The sequence below is a fragment of the Ostrinia nubilalis genome, chromosome 21, assembly GCF_963855985.1.
Source record: "Ostrinia nubilalis chromosome 21, ilOstNubi1.1, whole genome shotgun sequence".
In the NCBI taxonomy this organism is placed as follows: Eukaryota; Metazoa; Arthropoda; class Insecta; order Lepidoptera; family Crambidae; genus Ostrinia; species Ostrinia nubilalis.
The window spans coordinates 5,462,785-5,478,605 of record NC_087108.1 but is presented as its reverse complement, the minus strand read 5'-3'; the positions used below and the strand labels follow the sequence as shown (position 1 = coordinate 5,478,605).

The 15,821-nt window shown below is 41.9% G+C and overlaps 1 protein-coding gene across 1 annotated transcript in view; it reads right to left on the bottom strand.

The window, feature by feature from the left end:
* The window catches only part of LOC135082189 (clathrin heavy chain), a 44,656-nt gene that overhangs the window by 12,208 nt on the left and 16,627 nt on the right, over positions 1–15,821 (bottom strand). Inside the window, exons 12-21 of the mRNA XM_063976959.1 lie at positions 12,840–13,118; positions 12,238–12,456; positions 11,400–11,542; positions 10,895–11,029; positions 10,150–10,372; positions 9,445–9,619; positions 9,215–9,369; positions 8,721–8,945; positions 7,516–7,756; positions 6,040–6,197 (exon numbers count right to left, since the gene is read on the bottom strand). Coding sequence (XP_063833029.1) covers positions 6,040–6,197; positions 7,516–7,756; positions 8,721–8,945; positions 9,215–9,369; positions 9,445–9,619; positions 10,150–10,372; positions 10,895–11,029; positions 11,400–11,542; positions 12,238–12,456; positions 12,840–13,118 — 1,953 coding nt within the window. The remainder of the gene's footprint in view (positions 1–6,039; positions 6,198–7,515; positions 7,757–8,720; positions 8,946–9,214; positions 9,370–9,444; positions 9,620–10,149; positions 10,373–10,894; positions 11,030–11,399; positions 11,543–12,237; positions 12,457–12,839; positions 13,119–15,821) is intronic.

Genomic DNA, 15,821 nt, shown 5'->3' with positions numbered 1-15,821 from the left:
CAGCGTATGCAATTTTAGAGGCATCGCAAAAACCGTGTAATTCACGCTTCACATCATTAGCTCTGGTTTCAACCCATCTAGGGATTTTCACATCCGTTATACTCATCAATTCATTTCGATAAGCACACCATTCCTTCATTAATTCCTTAGGTACTTCTTCGTCCCACCCAATACCTGTAATCCACAACTTCTGTATCATTGCTTTCGCTAATATGATGCATGGCGTAATCCAGCCTAATGGATCAAATAAGCGAGATATGTCGGCAATGATTTTCCTTTTTGTGATAGGTAGCTGTAGATCTGGAATATTAACCTTGTAACGAAAATTATCAGCACGTCTCTCCCAGGTTAGCCCGAGAATTTTCATTATTTCGTCCATTTTTATATTTATTCCTTCCTTAGATTCCTGATTTCCATTCTTTTTCTCTTCTTTCTTTTCCTCTTTTTCTATTAATTTCATAAGTTGTTCATCGTTACTTGCCCATTTTTGTAATTGAAATCCTCCTTTCCTAAGTAAACCTTTCATTTGACCATAGATTTCCATACCTTCATTTACATCCTCGCATCCACACATGAGATCATCCATATAAAATTTTTGAGGCACTAATTCAGCAGCGATAGGATATTCAGTGCCCTCATCTATAGCGACTTGTTGGAGAGTTCTCACTGCCAAGAATGGAGCCGACGCTGTACCAAAGGTAACTCGGAGATGCTTGTAATCCTTAATGTCTCCACTCTCATTTCTCCACAACAGTCTCTGGAAATCCGCATCCTCTTCATGGACCTTTATTTGCCGGTACATCTTCACAATGTCAGACGTCAAACAAATTCGTGACAGTCTCCATTGTATGATGAGATATCTTAGATCTGGCTGTATAGTTGGACCGACCAAAATATTGTCATTAAGGGAGACTCCATTTTTTCCAATCTGAGAAGCATTAAACACTACTCTCACTTTAGTGGTGTCTTTGTCCTCTCTTATTACCGCGTGGTGGGGTAGATAAACTGATTCATTACGGTTTACATCGGGTTTCTGAACTTCAGTTATATGTCCCAGCTCTATGTACTCTTCAATTACTTCCTTATAACTCTTATGAAACTTCTCACTTTTTTCGAATCGCCTTTCTAAACTTTGAAGTCTTTTCTCTGCTATATCTCTTGTTTTTCCCCTCTTACAATCAGGATCTTCTGTTTTAAAAGGTAACCTAACCACGTACCTTCCCTCTTCATCCCTTGTTGTAGTTTTTGTAAAAATCTCTTCACATTTTCTTTCATCTTCCGTGTGAGTCTGTTCCTTTGATAAGTCCATTCCTGACTCGATTTCCCAGAATTTTTTCAATAATTCATCCCCTTCATGTAATTGACAATGTAATGCCACTACACTTCTAGCTTGGTTGACTGGAGAGCTTACAATCCCAGATAAAATCCAGCCTAAACTAGTAGCCTGAGCAACAAGTGTATTATTAGGGGTTTTACGAATGCCTTCCTGTATCACTTGACTATACACTTCCGCTCCTAATAGCAAATCGATTTTGTTAGGACGGTTATAATCAGGGTCTGCTAATTCAATTTCTTCGAGTCCTGTAAAATCTAGCTGACCTACTTGTCTATTTGGAAGAAACGAAGTTATTGATTTCAATACGTATGCCTGTATAGTGAAGTGTTTGTCCGGATCTGATCTCGATTTTATTTTAAAACTAACCATAGCCTTGGAGACTAAGCCCTTATCTCCACCCAGACCTGAAATTGTGCCATGTATAGGCGACTTTTTCAACTTCAGATCAATCACGGTTGATTCAGTCACAAAATTTCCCTGAGAACCTTGATCTAGTAAGGCTCTTAAAACCTGATTACTGCCATTCCTCGACTCGGCATTGACTAGCGCCGTAGCTAGCAACACCTGATTCACATTTCCTGTCGAGAAATTGCATGCTACAAAAGCTGATGATTTACCAGCATTACCTGCCTCACCTTTAGGCCCAAATCCCCTTGAACTATCCTTCCCGTCCGATTCAACATTAACACCATTCGTGTGTGGACTGTAATTTTCTGTACCCGTAGGATGTAGAAGAGAGTGATGGCGACGGTGGCAAAGCTTACACTTCAGCTTATTCTGACAAGCTTTCGCCCCATGGTTGGCTCCCAAACAGTTGTAACACAACCCACTGGTCTGAACGAAATTACGACGTTGGCTGACATCCTGACTCGCAAACTTACGACACATACTCAGTTTGTGAGTCTCAGAACAAAATTCACATTGCGATTTAGTCACATGAAGAGCTTTAAACTTTACAAAATTATGATTATGATTCGAATTATTGTTAGGATTATTATTGAAAGATTTATTTGAAATTACTTTTGGATCTAAAAATTCAAGTGCTCTATATCTATTGGTTAAGAATTCTTTAAATTGTTCAAAAGTTGGAAGTTCTTCAGATGACGTGCTATCAGTTATATTAAATTCCCACTGCTTACGTGACTCACTGTCCAATTTTAAACACAATATATGTATCACAATAATGTCCCAATTAGAAGTATTTATCCCCAGATTGGCTAAACCACTCAAACAATCGTTAGTCGTATCAATCAATTCTTTTAAGCCACTAGCAGATTCGGTAGTTATATTTCTCTGACTAAGTAATCTTTTTAATATAAAATGTGAAAGGTAACGTTTATTATCATAACGAGATTCTAACTGAGTCCAACATCTCTCGTAATTTGCTTCCGAAATAGGTATTTGTCTAAGCAATTGCTCAGCTTCACCTGATAATGAACTCTTGAGATAATGCATTTTTTGTACATTATCTAACTTAGCATTATTATGGATCAATGATTTAAACAAGTCCCTAAATGTGATCCACTCAGAATACTTTCCTGAAAACGTAGGTATTACAATTTTGGGTAATTTAAAGGAGTCTGCTTTAGACGTTCCTTGAGGAGATTTTTCACTTGCATCAGCCCATTGTTCTCTCTCTTTATTAAATTTACTCAAGTAAGTCTTAAGCAGTGTTTTGTACTCAATATAAGTTTCTTCTGTTAAATCGTACACATCGTTTTCATAGTAATCTGTATTTTTTAACTCAGCACCATATGATTTTATAAATGTTTTGTGCATATCAGTAAAATTAGACCATAATGTTTCCAAAGACTCTAATCGAGTTTGACAATAATTTTCGGTAATTCGCACTTTCGGCGATTTCTTAAAATTTGCTAAAGCTTTATTAATTCGTTCATGATTGTCCATTTGTAAAATTAGATCAGACTCCATTTTGTTAATTTGATTATTTTAATTTTTAATTGATGATAAAATTGTAATAAAGATTGTAAAAAAAATATAATGTGTATAAATGTAAATAGTTTTAAAACCAAATCTTAGACTAAGTTCATGCAAAATTTACCGTGAAAATTCTAAGTGTTTCGAAACAAAACGACTCTATACAAAATCGGGCATGGATTCCCCGTCTGAACCAATTTCTCTTAAAAACTAACAAAGTCCTTAAAGTTTACTAACGAAATATTCTAAGTCCATAAAATTTACTCGCAAATATTCTAAGTTCCAATTTTCATACAAACATTACTTGCACTGATCACTAAATGTTAAAGTTAATTCTTCCTTGTAAATAAAGTTCAAATTTCTATCGCACTGCACTGATAAAATAAAGAGCACTCACAGTTTTTTGTCCTTTTCACTCACACGTGTGACGTCAGCCTTACGTCGTCCTTGTCTTGCTCCTCCAATTGATTCCCGATCCCAATCCTGACGGCACCTTCTCATCAGCACCGTCTCGAAGTCCAAAGCCGGATTCACCACCAAGCTCGAACTCCTGCTGCAGCAGCTCCAACCCTCGGAGGCTGTTCTGCTTCCTCAACCAGGAACCACAGGAACCACCACCACTCCTAATCCTCCAAAAACTGCGCCCTTATCTGGACGGCTTCCGGGATAGGTCTGAGCAATACCTATCCGACTCGATGGACCATGTTTAACCCCCTTGGGTCAAAGTCGAATCGAGGGTGTACTAGCTTAGAAATAAAAGCCAAACTCAGTACACGACGGGTTTATTACGTCACCACAATCGGTTAGTAACAAGTAGGATGGTTAATGTGAACGGTGGTTCAAAACCTTTATATATGGGTCGCCTAAAACTTCGACACCGCGATGTAAGTCAGCACAACGCCATCTATTGACAGTCTTGCGAACTAAAATGTCTTAGAATCTACGGAATGTAACTAATTGACTGGACATTGACTTATAGACTATTCTTACATATACAAACACACAAACTTTACCTCTTTATAATATTAGATTATAGATAGGTAATTTGAAACCCTATTTTGTTTTATTCTTTTTTTTATTTTAAATATTGTAAGTAAATGCTAAATAGTAAATATTAGTTTGGATTGTGAAATATCCTACTAATATTATAAAGGCGAAAGTTTGGATGTCTGGATGTCATGATGTCTGGATGTTTGTTACTCTTTCACGCAAAAACTACTGAACGGATTTTGTTGAAACTTTACAGTATTATTGTTTATAACCCAGATTAACATTATGACGATATGTGGCAAATAAATTTCAATAAATAAATAAGACGTGTCTAAAAGCGCCATCTATCGTCATTGGTTAAAATCTACAGCACTGGACAAACTACGGTATGACGTTCGTAAATATTCATTCGGGGGAAACCGTGAAACGCCATCTATCAACATGGGTAAAATGAGGTAAAACATCATATCTAACGGGGGTAAAACGAGGTCCACGCGAACGAAGTCGCGGGCGGCCGCTAGTTTATAATAGGTAGCTTTCCCTCCGCAACCTTATTGGTATTCCATGTATGTGTCTTTTAACTGAGTTCTGTTAAACATTTCATGTAAAATTTGTCCAATTATAACTCTATTTACATCTGCATCTGTAAGCAAGGATTCATGTTCTCCAGCCCAGATGCCGAGTAAACAGAATCGTCTTTCAGTGACGTGCAGCTGCCCCTATATTTGACCCACTGACCTAATTTTTTATTATTTATTTGTGTCAGTGTGCTCTTCTAAAGAGTGAAGACGATTGTATATAGGTACTATTAAAATGTAATTTTAACTCATTGGTTTTGTCTCATATTTGAGGAATGTATCATGAGTAGAGTCTTAGCTTAAAAGGATGCCAACGATTTAAATTTCAATAGGTAGACAAAATTCAGAATTCTTAATTATCAAAAATTTTAGCTTTCTCCAGTAACACTGGTATTATTATACTGTGACTCATCAAAGTCATCATTGTCAAAAATATTGACAAATCGAGAACTGTCACGGCCAAAAAACTGGCACGCGTCCGTCCTCCGTAAGCGCCACCGCGCGACTGATTGAGATTGTCCAAGCCGTCATGGGCGATTTTTTCCACATTTTTTAACATAGTAACTAAATAAGACGCAAAATAAAAATTTCATCCGTTAAAAGCCCTCAAGTTATTTCTGAACTTTAGTTTAGTAAAAGATTCAGAATCTCAAATCGCTTATTTTAAAAATAAAACCATAATTAGAAAACGAATAGAGGTAACTTTGGGAATTTATTCTATCGAGTCAACTTCATCAAATCGTGTTTCCATCCGTTAATAGCCCTAGAAAATATCCTCAACTATGCCCAAAAAAAATCTTAGCCTTTTATTTTACTGTTTAGTACCTCAAAAATGAAAAATGAAAACCTCATTTTCGCCATTTTCTCTGTTACCTGGCCTTAAGTTTGCTAGGCAAACGACTCGGGTGCACAGCTTGCTGTTGTGACGTCATACTACAACATTTGTTCAGTGTGCGCTACGCTCCCAACCCGCGAGTACGATAACAGCTAAGCGGCGCGTTCTGGCGTGACGTCAAGTGTACAGGACGCGCCCAAGCAAAATATTTGAGGTGCCTGTCCACTGAAACGGAATGAAGGAGTAATCCAGGCCGGAGTTGCGCACTGTGGCTGCGCCAGGCGAGATTCAACCTCGTCCACGCAAGCAAAGCAAAATCAACCTTAACCTCGCGGTGTAAGGTGCAGTATAGCTCGGCCTACCTGGTAGTAGTTGATGAGGTCCTCCAGCTCATCAGCGTGCACGACAATGTGGAGACCGCACATCTGCGCCAGGCGGAATTCTCCCGCGTCCACGCACGCGAAGCAAACTTCCTTCCACGTGCGCGTCGAGTTAGCCTTTCGTGCGCTGTCCACCGCACCTGGAAACCAATGAATGTGGTCAGTTTTCACATGATAAGGACAAATCCAATAGGAATCCGCGCTACGAAAGGCACATGAAAAAGCCGTTGGTCCAACAGGGTAGTTGAAATACTAATCATTGACATACTTTTTGAGAGCTGTCAAAACGCGACGCTCCCAATGCTCCCCTAGAATAAGTCCCGAATAAGTATTCAGATACTATATCCACACTACAAATTATATCTCGCCAGGTACCGGATCGTATTTTTTTTGTTGATATCATGGACGAACTTCTCGATTTTTTTCTTTTCAACTGCCCAATTCCTACCTTGGAACTCCTTGATGCAAGTTGCTGACGTTATTGTACAGCATCTTGATAGCGTTGTACATCTTGTCGTCGAAGCAGCGGTCGCCGATCTTCCAAATGTCAGCGTGATTAGAGGCCACTCTTCTAAATCTGCTAGGCGGCCAGTACGCGTCTCTCTAATAATAAAAATAACCAACCTTGGAACTCCTTGAGGTGCACGAGCGTGATGGCGAGCCGCGCGAAGTTGCTGACGTTATTGTACAGCAGCTTGGCCGCGTTGTACATCTTGTCGTCGAAGCAGCGGTCGCCGATCTTCTGGATGTCGGCGTGGTTGGGCCCCGAGATGAACTCTTCTATGTCTGCTAGCCGTCCATTACGCGTATATCTTGCTAATAATACAATAACCAACCTTGGAACTCCTTGAGGTGCACGAGCGTGATAGCGAGCCGCGCGAAGTTGCTGACGTTATTGTACAGCAGCTTGGCCGCGTTGTACATCTTGTCGTCGAAGCAGCGGTCGCCGATCTTCTGGATGTCGGCGTGGTTGGGCCCCGAGATGAACTCTTCTATGTCTGCTAGCCGTCCATTACGCGTATATCTTGCTAATAATACAATAACCAACCTTGGAACTCCTTGAGGTGCACGAGCGTGATAGCGAGCCGCGCGAAGTTGCTGACGTTATTGTACAGCAGCTTGGCCGCGTTGTACATCTTGTCGTCGAAGCAGCGGTCGCCGATCTTCTGGATGTCGGCGTGGTTGGAGGCCACTCTTCTAAATCTGCTAGGCGGCCAGTACGCGTCTCTCTAATAATACAATAACCAACCTTGGAACTCCTTGAGGTGCACGAGCGTGATAGCTAGCCGCGCGAAGTTGCTGACGTTATTGTACAGCAGCTTGGCCGCGTTGTACATCTTGTCGTCGAAGCAGCGGTCGCCGATCTTCTGGATGTCGGCGTGGTTGGGCCCAGAGATGAATTCTTCCAAATCTGCTAAGTGGCCAGTACGCGTCTCTCTAATAATAAAAATAACCAACCTTGAAACTCCTTGAGGTGCACGAGCGTGATGGCGAGCCGAGCAAAGTTGCTGACGTTATTGTACAGCAGCTTGGCCGCGTTGTACATCTTGTCGTCGAAGCAGCGGTCGCCGATCTTCTGGATGTCGGCGTGGTTGGGCCCCGAGATGAATTCCTCCAAGTCTGCTAGGCGACCGGTGCGCGCGTATGCGTATATGAGCTCCGATTCGATGTACGATTCGCGTGCCTTCTTGCGCGCCATCTGGGAACAGGTATTGGGTTATTATAATGTGTATACTGTAGGGAAGATGGCATTTCAGTTTTCAAATAAAAATATAGTAGTACATTTTCAAGACCATGGCTTGGTTCTGCTTGCAGCCAATGTCATCGACTCGCACATTTTAATAAGTAATTAATCAGCATTAACATACAAGTTATCAGTCTCAAGGTATAAAGAAGAGAACCATTGGGTGTTGTACAATGTGCATTGATGTGAGGTTGTCAGTCTAGTCAGACCTTAGAGCTCTTACACACGAGCAGCACATTGACGACAGCAAAGGCGACCGCAGTCGCCGTCACTTGTCGGCAGCTAGCCGTCGACGTGCCCGCAGCAAGCTGTCGACACGTCGACGTATGCCGTCGACGAGTCGACAGCTTGCTGCGACGACCGTGTCGGCGTACGTCATTGTACAGGAGCCAGCCAGTTGAAAATGGATTTCATTGAAGAAACACTGTTGTTGCTTTTACTCCGTCGTCGTCGACGAAAGAGAAAGAACCGGTCATTGTGGGTTTAAGAAATGTTATTGAATAGAGAACGAGACTACACACACCGACGCCCATGCTCTATTTTTTAATGTTTTATTATGGTAGCCTTCTAAATTCGAGTTCCATATTATTTCATTGTTTTTGACAGCACTAATTTTTTAGCAATTCCGAATCAATTTGTTCGGAACTCATTAGGTGTGCGTGTAAGCTCCTGGACTACTGACAGTTGACCTTCAAAATGGCGGAGGCGGCTAGCTGTCGCCACCTGCCGGCGGCAACCGCGAACGCGTCGACCGCACGGCGGCGGCATGTCGACAGCTAGCCGTCGCCTTCTAACGTCGACTGCAGTTACATGCGTCGACAGCAAAATGCTGTTCGTGTGTAAGAACCCTACTCGTCATCGAGTTATGCGTGAGACATGACCTAACACAAATAATATGCCTTCATTCCAGAGTTTTTACCTGGAGATACCGCACGAGGTCTTCCCACGACTGCTGCTCTGTGGCTGTTGCGACCACATCCATGTAAGCTGAGGGGTCATCGGCCTTGATGTAAGAATCGATGGCTTCCTTCACGAGCCCCTGCTGTAGCTGAGCCTTGGCGAGTTGCGACCAAACTCCCGGCTCATTGCAGCGCTCAGCGAACTCGTAAGCGCGCTCCAGGTCTTTCACTTGTTCTATCAACACCTGAGGATATAGAAACAAGATGGATTAGAGACGCGATGAGAAATAATATAGCATTGTTTATGTTGTGTTTAGAAGAGGTTTGCTACCACTCAATGTATGGCAATGAATATCATTTTCGTCTATGACAGTCAATCTCATTCAAATGCAATAAATTGCCAATAAACGATACATATTTATTGCGCCGGCGCAATCGTTAAATATAACAATATCAGTGATCTAATTTGGAACTTTGTTCTTTAAACTTAGTTTAGATCGATTTTATACTTTACCTGAATGGCAGAGGTATTGACGTCGAACTTCTTGAAGATGGCGAAGGCTTCTTCGTAGAGCTCATTGTTGATCGCGATGTTGGCGATATCAGGCGCATCGTAATTGTCCAGACGGTTGATGTATTCCATTACGCGGGACCGGTCCGCCTTAATTGCTGTGAAGGTAAGGTTCAATTTTATACACATGCAATAGACCCTTATTTACAATCTCAAACTTGGATGAATCTTACCTGTGAGGATAAGCAAGTTCTGCAGGTTCCTGTGGTCTGAGAACACAGAGTTGTCCAGGACAATCTTCTCTAGCAGCTCAATCAGTTCATTGGGCAGGTCGGCTGTCATGAAGGCTTTCACTGTCACAGAGATATCTTCAGGATCTTGTGTTTCTGAGAGAGCTGTTTGCACGACCTGAAATGAAGAGATATTTTAGGAATATTTGTTGATGGTGCCACCATGACAGTATCATAGTTTTTACCACATGACGCTTCGTTTCCTAGTATCTTGAACCATGTGACATGGAATTGCTAGTTTTAGTTCCGAGAGTGAGAACATTTGCAGATTTGCTCGGCGATTTCTAAACTTGTTACTTCCCATGAAATATTGGTGTATGTGGAGGAGAATCTTGCTGCAAAAGCTCTGAGCGCACCCGCGACATAGTGTCTCGAACATACAATCTGATTATTAAGCGTTAAGGCATTGTTTCTGTGGAGGTAAAGTCCGGTCTCCGAGCACGTAGAATTTTGTCCAATGACCCCAAGCTACCCATCCTTATCGCTCGCGCGCGTAATTATGTTGCTGTTGCGCTCGCACACTCACTGCGGGTGCCCGTCGCACAGTCGCGACAGCAATATAATTACGCGTAAGCGATAAGGATGGGTGGCTTGGGGTCATTGGACGAAATTGTACGTGCTCGGCGACCAGACTATAGTGTGTCTCACCTGGTCGATGAGCTGTCGCTTGTAGGGGTTGGCCTCTGAGAGCACCTCGAGCCAGAGCTCCTGGTCGCGGCGGCGCACCAGGTAGCGCGCCTGCGTCTTGAACAGCGAGTTGTCGTTGCACACGGCGATGAGCTCGCGGTCGCACTGACCCCGCTCGTATGCAACGCAAGCGAGGTGCGGGTCGCGCTTCTCGCAGTAGCGGCCCACTACGCGCGAGTCGTACCTGCGGAGCATTATTGTAGCTAAGCGGTTGCTCAAGACTTCTTCTTATTGGGATAATTCACTGACATTACGGGGGACTAACGCCTGGCCTAGTGGTTAGCGTACCGGACTTCTATGGATAGACGTCAGACGCCGGTTTGAGTTCTGCCACGGACGCATATAAATTCCGCCCCGCCTAATAATCGCCCCCCGACGCACGTTTTTAAACCCGCCCCACTGTGCTGCATACTATTTTCGATTCAGACACCTTACGCCCACGCGAGTTATAGAGTACCTATTACCCTGACATGGAGAGCCATATTTTATGCGAGCGTTTCGCATTCCTATGAGACTGCAGCAGGGCTTCTGCGAAACGCTGTTTACGTTATTTTGGGTGTATCTGTCACCGTCGCTCATGCTGACATCTCACTTTGCGTGAGAGGGATGGCAACATTCAAAACTTCGGATAACTCTTCACTAAGTAAAGTAACCCCGCAGAAACTGGCAGGGTGCAAGATGAAGGTTTTATAATTTGTGCACTCACCATTGGTTCTCCTTGAGGAATCTTTCAGGGTTATTGTTGGAGTCGATGTAGATCTTGGCGAGCGCGTTGTGTGTGGCCGGCTCGTTGCAGCCCTCGTGGACTCGGGTTTCCAACCAAGGCAGGAGGAGTTTCAATCTAGAATCAAGGTTATAACGGTTATTGGTTAAAATCGATTTTAGGTCATCAAACCTACAGCTTTTCATAAACTTTCAACAATGTATATTCCAATAAGAACATTTTCAAATTTCAATTCAGGATTCAGTTATTTGAATTTTATACCCACAACGAGGAAGCTGGCCTGCAATATCATCCAATGGAAAGTGAGGATCATGATATATTTGAGTCAATGAAAAAGCACCAGAATAATCTAAATAATATTCCGCATAAAAAACTTGTTACGAACTGACTGACTTTAGAAAAACAGGCAAGAGAAAGACTGAATATAGCAAAGGACAATCATAGATTAAAGTACCTAACGAATATATTTTTTAAATTAATTACGCACCTGTTGCGTTTCTCGACTTCAGCCACCAGCTCATCCGTTGAGAACTGCCCTCGTACCACCAAGATCAGGTTCTTGATGATATCTTCTGCGCAATCCACGTCCAGTAGCCCTCCCACTACTACAGGCAACCTCGAAGGGTTTACCTAAAAGTATTACATTACAATCAATTATTTGAAAAACTCTTTGTGGATCATCAGGGATTCTATTTTTCTTATCTCATATATTCCGGGATTATGAGGTGACAACCAGTGACGGCTAAGTATGGGAATGTTAAATATCCAATAGATTTTTTGACTTAATCTAAAAACAATAGGAGTTCTAAGATAAAAATCTGCTCTTTTCTAGTGTCCAATCCATCACGTTTCGCAGAGCTGCATCTATCATACATAATGTAGAACAGCCGGGCTTGGATGCGCGCCGTGATAAAATCTTATCGATTATTTTAGACGACAAATGTAGGGGCCTATCGCTAAAAATCGATAAAATGGCGCGATAAAAGCTTATCACGGCGTGTCCTTTTTTTTTCGTCAGGAAATGCATGAAATTGCATACCCACTGGCCCGGGGAAACCAGTGGGTTATGTGTGGCTCTCCTGCTGGATGGGCAGGGCCTACTCACTAAAACCTGACTGTGTCCTCCCAAAGTCTTTGGGACGGAACTGCGAGTTATTATCCGAGCTGGACGGCCTAGACCTACTAGAACAGGGTTTCCCAATTTTTTTTTGCCAAGGAACCCTATTTGATTATACTTTTCCTAGCGGAACCCTACTTTGATAAATGGAAATTTAATTGAAAAACAATAAAGTTTTTATGCAATTATTTGTAAACAAGTCGTTCACCTTCTGCACGTAGATCTCGATGTACTTCTGCAGGCTGTTGCGGTAGAGATACAGCACGAGATCGTGCACGAAGTCGAAGCGGTCGCACACGATGATGAGCGGCAGCTGGTCCGGCAGCTTGGCCTCCTTCAGGAAGTTTTTCACGCGTTCGGCGTTGTAGCAGTTCGATTCCCGGCAGATGCGCTCCACTTCCTTGATCTGACCGGTCTTGCAGGCGGCCTGGTAAGATAATGTTTCGAGATTAGTAACATTGCAAGAGTAAAGCAGGCCTTACTACCTATCCCTCAATTTCTCCTGGTTGTCGTAAAAACGACTAAGGAATAAATATGTGAACAACAGGCCTCTCTAACCCATCTGGTCAACGTGGGGAAGGGTAGGCCAAATCATGCTATACTGTTAAATTTTTCAATCAAAAGTCGACAATGGCGACAACAAAGTCAATAACAATACATGAACTGTCTTTCTTCACATTCAGAATCAGCGAAAATTTTGTTTAACAAAATAGTCATCAATTTCAAGTAATATAGCAACAAAAGACACATATAAAAGCTTAAAGAAGACCATTGTACTTATTTGTAGCATTAAAACACAAAACTACATACCTGAATATACTTGAAGTGCACTTCAGAATCCTGGCTGAAGTTGACAATAGACCCGAGGAAGTAGAACAGGCCCTCATAAGTCTTGAAGCTCTCGAACAGTTCGATGAGCGCCTTGGTAGTCAGTTGCTCGTGGTATTTTGTGGCGATTTGCACGCAGATCTGGAGGTTCTGTCTGATGTTGGCTTGGAGCATGGCCTTGAGGCATTCGAGAGAATCTTCCACTGAGAGACTTCCGAAGTAAGAGACTAGCCAGTCGGCGGATAGGAGGTGGGTGTGGACCTGTAAATGTAACAAGAGTAACATTAGTAATTTGTAAGACACAATTTTCGTTGCTACAGTTGCTTATACAATGTATTTTAATTGTTCAAACTTTCTCTAAAACTAAAGTGTCTAAATTTTTGCCAATCTCTACAAAGCTCCACCCACAGGGACGTCCTCCCAGAAGGTGGAGCGACGACCTCGTAAAGGTAACAGGAAGGCGCTGGATGCAGGACGCTACCAACCGCGCAATATACAAATCATTGGGGGCCTATGATCAGCAGTGGACGTCCTGTGCCCGAAATATAAATAAATAAATAATAAAAATTGTTTATTTCTGTAAATCATTTACAATAAAGTTACCGGGGTCTCCCAGAAAGTAATCGTAAGATACTTGTGTTGGGAGTACCTCGCTCTTCCACCTTAGTTACAAATTAGTTTAGATTTACGTGATAGATTTGCTAGTAGTAGGTAATAACATTGTTAAGTACACAAGGTTATAATTGAGGTAAGTGTGCATGGGTGTGATGTGTATGTATGTAAATGTGAGGTAAGTGTCCTTAGGTGTGATATGAGTATATGTATGTAAATGTTAGTATGTGAGTATGGGTGTGATGCGAGTATAAAATATGTTTGTAAATGTAAGGTAAGTGTACATGGGTGTGGTGTGTATGTATGTAAATGTGAGGTATGTGTGCATGGGTGTGATGTGAGTATATGTATGTAAATGTGAGGTAAGTATGCATGGGTGTAATGTGAGTATATGTATGTAAATGTACAAGTGAGGTAAGTGTGCATGGGTGTGATGAGAGTATAAAATATGTATGTAGATGTGAGGCAAATGTGCATGGGTGTGATGTGTATGTTATGTTGTGTGTCAATTTCAACTTCATCTAATTCTTACGAAAATATTTTCCATCTCAACGTAATCGAGTGTAAAAAGCCAATCAGTGAGACATTTCTTACACTCAAACAGTAACTTGGGGTAGATATTAAGAATGCGATTAATTTTATTATAAACGTGTGGGGCTTGAGATAAGTATTGCCGAGTGGCAAAGACAGTTCGCGAAGGATAGGTAGGGGCCACGATATCGCACCTTCTTTTACTGAGTTTAGCATTATCAAGAGGTAGCGTTTTATGGTATCTTAGTGTCAAATGCAAAATATATAGTTTCCTGACAGTAAGTAGTTTGGAGGTTTTATATAGGGCATCGGTAGAGAATCTAAAGGGCTTACAGTACATTACCTTAATCAGGGACCTTTGAGCTCGTTCTAATTCTATAAAATATGACTTCGCTGCTCCTCCCCATATTGGGATACAATAGGTTATTACGGACTGAGCTAGTGCGATATATATTTTGTTCAGTAGTGCGGTACACATGACATGCCTCAGAGATTTAAAAACCCACATGAGTTTCCTTACCCTCGCTATTGTTAGTTCTAAGTGTGAATACCAACTCAATCGCTGATCTACAATAATTCCGAGATATTTAACATTGGAAACTTTCTGAATTTTAGGGCAATTACAAATGTTAAGGACGGATAAACCCGGGTTTTGAGGTTCCCCACAGGAGTGGATTTTAATTTCAAAGTCAGGTAAAGGCTGTGAATTTATGTAAGGAGAAAAACATACGTAGTTCGTTTTTTGGGCGTTAAGGGTAAGGAGATTTTTACTTAACCATTGACCTACTCTGGCTAGTCCCCTCTCGGCTTTCAACCTAACTTCATCCCAGGTCTTAGCTGTGAAAATAATGGCGGTGTCATCCGCATAGGACAGTATCCTCCCCCCGACGTTATTGAGGTTGCAAAGATTATTAATATATATCAAAAAGAGCGTCGGGCCGAGAACACTGCCCTGAGGGACACCAAACGTAACATTCTCTTCGTCACTCAGAAAGTTGACGATTTTTACACCCTGCTTTCTGTTTTGAAGATAACTGCTGAGAAGGGAAAGAGCAGATCCACGGAATCCGATACTCTCGAGCCTACGTATAAGAATGGAGACAGAGACGGTGTCGAAGGCTTTCTTGAGGTCAAGAAAGACCGCGAGGCATTTATTACCCTTATCTATTTCTTTTGTTATGACAGATGTGAGATCCGTGATAGCATCCTGTGTCGACATTCCCTTTCTAAACCCATATTGAGAGGTAGATAAAATATTGTACTTGGTCAAGTAGCTCACTATTCTAGAGTTTAATAGTTTTTCAATGATTTTAGAGATCGAAGTCAACACAGAGATGGGTCGATAGTTGTTGACGTCGTCGCTATCTCCACTCTTATACACAGGAGTAACTATGGAACGCTTAAAAAGATATGGGAAGATTCCCGTCTTAAAACACAGGTTGGCAAGGTCACTAATGAGAGGGACGAGAATATCCTTAGTGAGTTTTAGAAAATGGGTAGGGATTCCGTCCCAGCCTGGTGCACTCTTAGAGTCCAAAGACATCAGAATACTTTCCACTTCCTTGTGAGAGGTATCTAATAATACAAAAGAGGACAGGTGATGTGATAGTTGTCTGCATTACATGACTCTGAGGGTTCGATGGTATTCGAGATGTTCTCAGCAAGTTTTTGTCCAATGTTTACAAAGTATTTGTTTACATGATTGATTGAAGTTTGTGGACATGATTTTAAATTAAGTAGGTCATCATTTGGGCTCTTGGGAGGCTTATAATGTGTGATGTCATTAATGGCTGACCAGAGGGCTCGGGGGTTATGTGACGA